The 9498-nt window shown below is 41.1% G+C and overlaps 1 protein-coding gene across 11 annotated transcripts in view; it reads right to left on the reverse strand.

Moving 5' to 3' along the window:
• The window catches only part of ADAM23 (ADAM metallopeptidase domain 23), a 65987-nt gene extending 57092 nt beyond the window's left edge, over positions 1 to 8895 (reverse strand). For 5 of the 11 annotated variants that reach the window (XM_036387094.2, XM_036387101.2, XM_036387104.2 and 2 more), the window contains exons 1-2: positions 8530 to 8894; positions 7267 to 7493 (exon numbers count right to left, since the gene is read on the reverse strand). In XM_036387094.2, the coding sequence (XP_036242987.1) occupies positions 7267 to 7493; positions 8530 to 8683 (381 nt within the window). In that variant the 5' untranslated portion in view covers positions 8684 to 8894. Of the gene's footprint in view, positions 1 to 7266; positions 7494 to 8529 lie in introns of all 11 variants that reach the window. The other 6 variants (XM_036387099.2, XM_036387095.2, XM_036387096.2 and 3 more) reach the window with 2 other exon arrangements.
• Positions 8896 to 9498: the final 603 nt, after the last annotated feature.

Below are 9498 nucleotides of genomic sequence, written 5' to 3' on the forward strand. Positions count from 1 at the left end.
AAAAGAGGAAATGTCAGGTTAAATACATGCCTAGTAGGAAAGGCTTTTCAACCCCAAATCCACTTTTTTTTTTACAAATGAAATAAAGGAACAAGTAGCACAAGGAGCTTTCCAAGAACCTGTTCATCACAAAAACCTTATTATGTTTTCAAAACACACATGTATTTTTTTTTTTAAAGCATGAGAATTTGTTACAGGAAAAGGGCTGCAATTACTTTTGTGCCATAAGGATTCCACTTAAGAGATAGAAAAGCTACTGCTTTGAATCTCCTCCACATGTAACATTTACCCAAAAAGATGTGTCCTCATATATATGCCACAAACAACATTTCAACATTAAATATCTGCAAAATTTACAAGAGCATGAACTATTCCATTAAGATAATTCTGAAACATGAGAAGTCTCTCCCTAGGCATCAGCTACTGATTTCAGTGACAGCTAGATGGATGACTAGTCTGACCTGCTACAGCTTTCCTGTTGTCCAGCCAAGACTGTTCAATGCTATCTGTGTATCACCCTTCAAGCTTCTAAGCCATGAACCATCTATTCTTTATCTTTCTGCAATTTCAAAGTATTAAAAGTAGTTTTTATTCCTGGTCTGCAATATCATAAAACCCCTTCATCTTGTAGAATTACATATAGCAGCATTGCTATTTCTGAAAATATTTCCGTGTATAAAAACACTACTTGCTATCTATTAGTGTGACTCACTAGCAGATGCAGCCTGTACACAAAAGCAATTGCTGCAAAGCAGCTGACACTAATTTGATGACCTGCAGCAGGACATGTTCTCCACCAAACTCAGCTGAAACCATGGCTTACAAAAAGATTTTAAATCCCTGCAGTTTAGCAAAAGCACTGTTTTGAAGTCAGGTGAATGCAATACACTGCTGCTACAGCAAATACAGATTCTCTTAATTCAGTTTAACTATAAATAACCACTCCCAAAAGCCATAAACCAGCTGAAGGTAATGAGACTAAATATCCTATCCTGAAACATTATTTTCCTGCAATAAGTTAGCATAGAAAGCAAATTATAATCAGGTGTTTTAAGCATTACAAGCATCATGTACCACAATGATAGGAGGAAGTATTTCAGAAAAGTATCTGCAATTCTGTTATCCACCTTATAATTTCACTGTATTCTGTCATCAACTACAGGTGTAATACAAATACCCGAAGAATAATCTGAAATAGTGTTCTTCTCATTGGCATAGAAATATAAATTCAAACAAGAATATAATGTCAATCAGCACATATTTTGAATATAGATATTTTTGCAGGAAAAATATTAAACATCATCCTCTTGTATGGCTTGCGCACATGCAAATGCTCACGCATGCATAAGTATTCTTTATTTACACAAAGAGGAGACCAAGTTCCTTTGTCTGTGTTTGCTTATCATCTAAAAACCTCTGCAGAGGTTCCTGCTTTGACAGCTATAGCGTATTCCAATGGCAAAGCTCCAAAATTATATAAAGTTTTTCTTCAGCAAAGACTTACTGATGATGTATAGCAATGCGGGTTGAAGAAAGGTCTGAGTCTCTCAAATTCTTCCTGTCCTCATACCCAAAAGACCTTTTTTTTTCCCCTATTCTGGGAGTTCAAATTACTGGTATAGTCATTGTAATAAGAGATTTTTCATACTAGGGACATTCTAAGAGTGCTGTAGATGCTTATGCAAAGTAGTAGCTCTCAGGGTTTTTTCCAAGCTAAAAATCCGTATGTGTAAAGAACTCCAGCTTCTTTCAAATCAGTCATTAGGTTACAGAATTTTTCAATATAAAAATGGCTGTAACAGGACTCTCAGTTCTACTGATCTACGTCACAACTTGAATCCTTTCATTGTTTTCATTATGATATGTGGGCATCCTTTGTTGATAATTCACTTTTTTCAGACTTTTAGGAAATTTATAATCATCATCACCAAAAATAAACTACTATATAAGTTTTACTTTCTTCACAGTAAAACTATGCCCAATGCAATAATGTGTTATCCCTTCAAAAATACTTTCTGTCACAAGCCTTTGAACAAAAGTAACAGCCTTATTTAACTGACTAATGGTAGCTATGAGTCTTTTGCTATATTCATGCAGATACCATCTCCAAAGGACAAGCTCACTGCTTTTAGAAATCTATTTTTTCATACAATTCTGCTGACTAAAATAATGGCCAAAAGCTACCTCTCTGAGTTTAGAAGCTGAGCAAGAGGTTTCATCATTCTCATTATGGAAATAGAAATGCAAGTCAGATTTAGATGGAATTTACACCATCAAAACAGTTTTTTGCTCTAGACCTCCATTCTAATAATAGCCTTAGTTTTGTCACAAGTCAACATGACTTACTACACATTAGCTCCTAATCCGGCTCTCAGCTTGTTGGCCTATCCTCAGACCCCATACAGAAACCATTCCCTCTTCTAGCATTTGGTTACATTCCACTGTGTGGCACATCCACCGAAACAACCTTCCACTACTCCCTGGAAATAAAGCATTTCATACTGAAACAGAATACATAAATGTCCCAGCAGCACGTGAAAACTGATGTTTAAAACATACAGCATTTCAGAAAATCTCTTGTTGATGATTTGTCTCTGGACTTTAACAACAGAGGAGTTACTTCGATGCACTTGAACCCCAAGCCTCGAAGACTGTTCTTTGAAAGAACAGTCATGGGCATGTGAAAAAAGACCCCTGGAAGCAATGCTACTGTTGTGTATCTAAACCCCAGAGGACAGAACTCACCCTTCTCTCCCACCATGGCAATACTTAGATACCCTTCCGTAGTTACACCGGCCTTCAAAGCCATATCCCCCTTGAGGATTTTTTGGTAAGACTCTACAAAGTAGTGCATCCCCCTCTTGGGTCACTTTCCTGCAGTACTCAGCGTCCTGCAAATGCTAGAAATCCTATAAACTTCATGTATTTCTATTTCAGAACAAGGCATAGCAAGTACAAGTATTGTGCTACCTAAAACTTAGGAAATTAAACCTTTCATAGGTTGTTGTGTGAAGCTCATGAAAGAATCCAGAAATACATTTAAAAAAAGAACTTAAGTTGTAGAAATAACATTACCTGCATTTCAGCTAAGAAACAAAGATCTAAATCTAGCTGAAGTTGGCATAAGGAAAATCTACTTGGAGAAACAAAAGACTGGAAGACCAATTTCAATCCTCCTGTTAGTAACTACTGAAGACACAGAGTCAAGATAAGCCTTTTGCATTACTATAAATTCAACATAGAATAGAAAAAAAAAAGTACACACAATCTTCCATTTACAAGTAGTGCAAACTGAAGCTGCACCACAGGGAAAAAGAAAGAAAAGACAAAGCCAGCTAAAATACCACAAAGATTCTTCAACAACAACAACAAAAAAAACAAACCTGCTTTTCTTTCAATACTGCTTCCTTTTAAATAGAAAAGAGTTGTTTTCCTTCATCTTAAGGATGTTTTCCTGCTCAACTTTCATATGCTGCATACAAAAATTACATAGAGGACTGAGACAGCACTGTATCTCAACCTTTAAAGCAAGGCAACATAGCAAAAATTATTGCATCCACCTGGCAGGAGTATGTTCTTTATGTAAATGACAAACACCTGACCTGATCAGAAACACCTGGAGTTCCACCCCATGAAAAATAGCTCAAAATAAATCAAACTTTTTTAGGGAAGGGGGAACATCGTCATAGTCAAAAGTACTCTTCCTTATTTTTCCCTCTTTAGGATCTGCAAAACAGCTTTCCTAACACCTCTCTCCTTCCCAAAAATCACATTAACAGCTTATAATTATGCATGAAGAGATGGCTCCTTTACAGCTCCTGAAAACTTCTGATTCAGAAAACTCTCCAGCAGATACAGTCAGCCTCCATATGAATCCAGTTTGAGTTATTTTCCACTCAAAATTTGCTAAGGTTGCCCTGGGCTCTGTTTCTCCAGCAATCCTATTATCTTCAAACACCTTGCATTGCAGGATTTTTCCTTCTGCTGGCCACTGTAAGGACTTGCTCCTAGCTTATTGTGACAAGCTGTGCCCCATGCAGTCTTCCAGCTAGCTCCTAAAATCTTGTGCATGTAGCCTGTGAAAATGAACCAAAGCAGTCATCCAGTTCAATAAAGAGATTAACAGTTCCTTCAAAATACTACATCCACCTGCAGAAGCTTAAAAAGACCACAGGTGACTCAGACCTCTTCATCAATTTTATGGATTCCTGTGAGTTTCTTCAGTGTGTTTTTATAAATAGATGTTAATTTTTGAGCATTTTGCACTAAAAATAACTTCAGAAGAACTCAAAACCAGCTACTCTTAATTTGACTATGAGGAAACAGGTACACAGAATTCAGAGTTTTCAAGCATCAAGTATTTAAAATCTGCTTTTTTAAGAGCACAAGATAAAATAAAGTATATACTCAAACTCTGCCCCCTTGGAGATAGATCACTCTGTCAAAACTGTGGTGAACATTTCTTTCTTTTAGCAGTGATAAAAAGCTTTTTCCAAGAAGGAGGAATGCGAGAGGGTCTTGATGACAAACGCCTTCTCAATATGATGACATTTCACCAAAAGGGGAAATCAGTACTAAGAAAGTAACTTATTATTTATGGGGGTTTTATTCTCTGCTACACTGTTTCCAGTGTTTAATTTCTACCAACAGTTCATGAAGAACATTGCAGACCCTTACTTTTGGGACATGATTTTTAAAAAATATTTTAAACAATTTTACATAATTATATTTCTCCAACTTCTCCAATCTCTTTCTTCCCATATGCACATAATTTCTTCTAGTCTCATCCTCTCCTTATAGTGACTCAGCATTTCTGAGGCATTCGGGCCTAATCCCACAAACTTGCCATATTACATTATTCTGACCACTGTAGAGAAGTTCCACAGAAAGGAGTCTACTGAATATTATCAATAATTAGGGACTGTTTCCACATCATATGCCTATAAATGGCATATTAAGGTTGACAAGAAAATAGAGGTTAAAATGTATAGTCCCAAGAACAGTGAAAGAACAACAAAAACATTTTTTCCTCAAAATTTTCCACTCTATACATATAGAAGGCTGTCTTAACTTTTTTCACATGTTATTAAAAAAATCCTAAATACAGATGTCTTTCTTTACCTAACTATATTTTGTTATTTAATTGTTATTTACCTAACTACTTCTCTTAATTACCAATAAGAGACATCAAAATCTCACAGGTAGGATTTATTACCATATATATCTTATATACCTTTATATTACCATATATACCTTATATACCTCATATATATCTTTATTACCATATATATCTTTTAATTTTGGGAAGGATAAAAGCCAGTATTGAAAAGAATCCCCCCACTAAGTCAAAGCCAACCCCTGGGTATCTTTCATAATCAATTGCATTGTTTTGTTTATGGGTTGTTGTTTGGGTTTTCTTTTTACAACATCCAGACTTCCCCCTGCCCCGATTAATGCTCTACAGAGAAGATCATATAATATAATATGATACCAAGACAATATAATACCAAGGAAATGCACAAGATGCAAGCTGGGGGTGAAGGCGTCAGGTACAATGACCAGAAGCAAGACATACAAAACTCCATCTAGACAATGAACATAATCAACTCTTTCCTTCAATTAAACATAAACAATAAATACAAAACAATCGAAATTTCATGCCAGAAGAATGAAGTCAATATAATGTCACTCTCCGTGAAGGCCCAGGACTGAGGAACCCTTCTGTGGGAAAAACTGCAGCATTAGCATTCCCTGTGCTTAAAAGGGACACAGTGCATAGAAAGAAGATCCACTTTACACAACAGTCAGCAGCAAGCATGCCCAAGGAAATCAATACCAATTCTGTCAGCACTGATTTCTGCAGAGCTTTACTCCAACACGAAGATACAAGGTAGGGCATAGGAAGGAACAGCAACGTTCTCGTGGGCAGTGCTGGGTAAGCACAGAGATTGGTAGACATTGTCCCCAGTGGATTTCAAACCAACATACAGCAACATGGAAGAAGCATTATTCCCAAAAGCAAGTCTGCAAGCACTTTTAGTCCCTTTCTTCCCAAGAGGGGAACAGCAAGACCTTGGTATTTAAAAGAGTGGAGTCACTTGAAAGAATATTAGTTGTGAATGTAGTGTTCTCTTAAGTAGCTCCAGGTTCCAACAAAAAGCTTTTCTGTGCCAACCATAACATATTCATGTATTGAGATGCATCCAAAGGCACACACCAGTATCCATGTTCAATAAGCTAGGAAGCAACCTTTCTTCCTATTAAAAAATAAAAATTATACAGGTACCTCAACCTTTTTTTTAAAGATTATTCAGTGCCTTATTATTAATTCCACATCTGAAATGGCACATAATCAATATCAGCAAAAGGACATACAACACGTATTAAATTCACGGTCTAAAATTTCAATGGGTGGGAACTTCATTATAGCTGAGTCCTTCAGTAATATCATACACACTGACTTGCTCTGTTGTCTCTTCCCTACTTCTTTATATTCAAACCATCTTTACTTTCACTTTACCTTTTACCCTGTAGGAAGAAATTAATTTTTTTAATTAAGATTTATAAAAATGGGACAAAATTAATTTAAAGGGTACTAAGTGATATTGTTTAGACAGGTTTATTTCTTTACAAAGTTATTCCCAAAACCAAAGTTTGTTCAATTCCATATAATTTCAGGAGGAAAAAAACCCCAAACAACTTACTAGGTGCATCCATACAAAATGTAATACTAGATCTTGCCATAAAACATGAAGAACGCAGGTACTGTTTGACAAAAAATAGTAACATTTACAGTGGTCTTCACTGGCCATGCAGTGGCAGGAAATGAATGTTGCATTTATTAGGTAGTGCATGGCACACTCAAAGCTAAGTAATTTATGCTGCAAGTTTAGGATTCCAAAGAAGCTCCCTATGCAGGTACTTCTGCAGTCTAGAGCTATTTTGGAAGAAACATTTTGTTGATGGCTGTGTATCAAAAGTGAAGAAACCAGTATCTATGCTGATTAGTCAAGTCAACCTCACATAATTCTCATTTGTTTTATCTACAGTTCAGTTTCTGAACCGTTCTGGAATTCAAAATAATTATCTTTAAGTTAACACAAGGGAAATTACATTCTTGTTTAATTACATGTACTCCCTTAATTTCTAAAAATTGTGGTAGGGACCACCATTAAGGCTTGAATATCTACAGACCAAAACAAACACAGTTTCACGTCACATATCACAGTTTTGAAAATTCTGCAGATGAGCCTCTTTTTACCCTACCTTGTCATGTTTCTGCTGGTGCCTTGCCCTGGTATCCAGGATATGGTAAGGGGTCTCAGAGTCTCTGTTGATGTAATAGATTAGTCTTGAAGGCAGTGTGATTTCTTTCTGGATTGCATTGCTGTAGCTGTTATTTTTGCTGTTACTGCTGTTACTCTGTTGAAATGTACTCTCTTCATCTGCCAGTACTTCCTCTATACCACTTGCTGTTTCATTCCAGTGCAGGCCTGGGGAAGAAAGATATGCCAGCCATAAATTCCATGGCAGAATGTGTTTATTTCCATGAAAAAGCTACATATTTCCTTGCAGTTTTCTAACATTTTACTAATTACTCAAGCAAACAAAAAGATAGCTTACTCACTGAGCTAGATTTGATTCATTTTTTGCATATAAAATGGTTTCAGAAAGAACATTATTTATTTAATTGCATTAATCTACATTTTCATATGCATAGATTATAAATATTTTAATACTTCTCAACCTTCAGGAGGAAAAAATCCTCAACTTAATGGATATGTAGTTACCCCCTACCTCCTCTTGCATAGCTAAATTCTTTCACCAAAAAAAAAAAATGTACAAAAAGCTAAGAATACTCCCAGTGTTGCTAACATACACTGAATTCAGAGTCCATGTGCACGGAATGCTAAACTTCCTATTATGTAAAGGTAATTGATTTCTACTTCTTTTAACTTTGACAAGAGCCCTTTACTTCAGTAGCAGCCTTTGAAAAGAAATCCGGTATCTTTCTTCATTAAAATTTCAAGACAGTCAATCAACGCGATGTAACAACACAACAATATTACAAGGTAACGGCAATGTACCAACAATAATAACATGATGCACAAACAGACTGCATTCAGAGCATTCCACATGTCACCTATAGACAACCAAGCGCAAATAAACAACAAAGCACACCCGAAAACCCGACCCCAAGCAGACAAATTAGCGGATCGCCGTCCACATGCACCGTGACACATCCAAAGCCCACCGGAGCTTTTTGTGTCGCATCCCTCACGGGCAGCATCCCTAACACACTGCAGCACCGGCACCGCACGTCCCTCTCCTTTGTGAAAGCAAGCAAGCCAGCGAAACCTTAACTGAGCCCCGGGTTACACACGCCGACACAGACACGTACACAAAGCTGGGAGCGGGAAGGGAGGAAGGAATGGTTGAAGGGAAATGGATGTTGCCGGGGTTTATCGCGGGGGACGACGGCCGAGGGGCCGCAGACACCTCGAGCACCCGCACCCCCGCCATACCCACCGGCGGCCGCTGCAGCCGCGCGGGCCCGGGGGACAGAGGAGCCATGGAGGAGCAGGAGCAGCGAGACGAGGCGGCCGAGGAGCGGCAGGAGCGCGGGGCGGCGGCGGCCGCCGCAGCCAGGCTGCCGCAGGGAGTTGCTGCCGGGCGGCTTCATGGCTCATAGCGCCCCGGGGCGGGGGGGCAGCGCGGCACAGCCCTCACGGCCGGCGGGCTGTGCCCGGGGGGCGCGGGCGGAGCGGCGCGGGCTGGTCCCCGCAGCGGCACCGCCCGTGCGGCTCCTGCCGCCGCCGCCGCCGCGAGGGACACAGCGGCACCTCAGCGCGGGGGCGGGCAGGGTCCCTGCAGCGGCACCGCCCGTGCGGCTCCTGCCGCCGCCGTGAGGGACACACCGGCACCGCCTCGACACCTCAGCGCCAGCGCGGGCGGGCGGCGGCGCGCGCGCACCTTCCGCGCCCGCCCCCGGCCGCGCGGCCCCGCGCACGCGCGCTCGTGGCGGGCCGGGCCGGGCCGGGCGGGGCAGCGGCCGCTGTCCGATGTGCTGCCCGCGGGCACCGGCCGGACGCGGCTACCGCGGCTTCCCCGGCACCCCCGCGCTCCGCCGGTCGCGGGTGCCGCCGCCCGCTGGGCAGCCGAGAGTGAGGTGCTGCCTGCCGGCGGGGTGACCGCCGCCAGCTGCGCGCAGAGCTGCTCCGGGCCGGAGCGGAGGGGCGCGGCCGAACGGGCTGAAGCGGCAGCTGGGAGCGGGTGCGCGGCTGCCCGAGGCGTAGCGCTCAGACCAGTCCCCTGACGTGGGCACAGCTGCAAACAGCTGGGTTTGGGAACTGTTTTAAAGAACTTTCACGCAGGGTGAAATTGCTTTGAAATGCATCAGCCCTGAGCAAAGTTCGGAGGAGTCTCCGGAGCCATTGACCAGCAGCTGGGGCAGCCTTGCTCTCCTGAGAGCAGGGGCAGCGCTGCAAGTGGAGGCAT

Source organism: Molothrus ater, chromosome 7 (genome assembly GCF_012460135.2).
Source record: "Molothrus ater isolate BHLD 08-10-18 breed brown headed cowbird chromosome 7, BPBGC_Mater_1.1, whole genome shotgun sequence".
NCBI lineage: Eukaryota > Metazoa > Chordata > Aves > Passeriformes > Icteridae > Molothrus > Molothrus ater.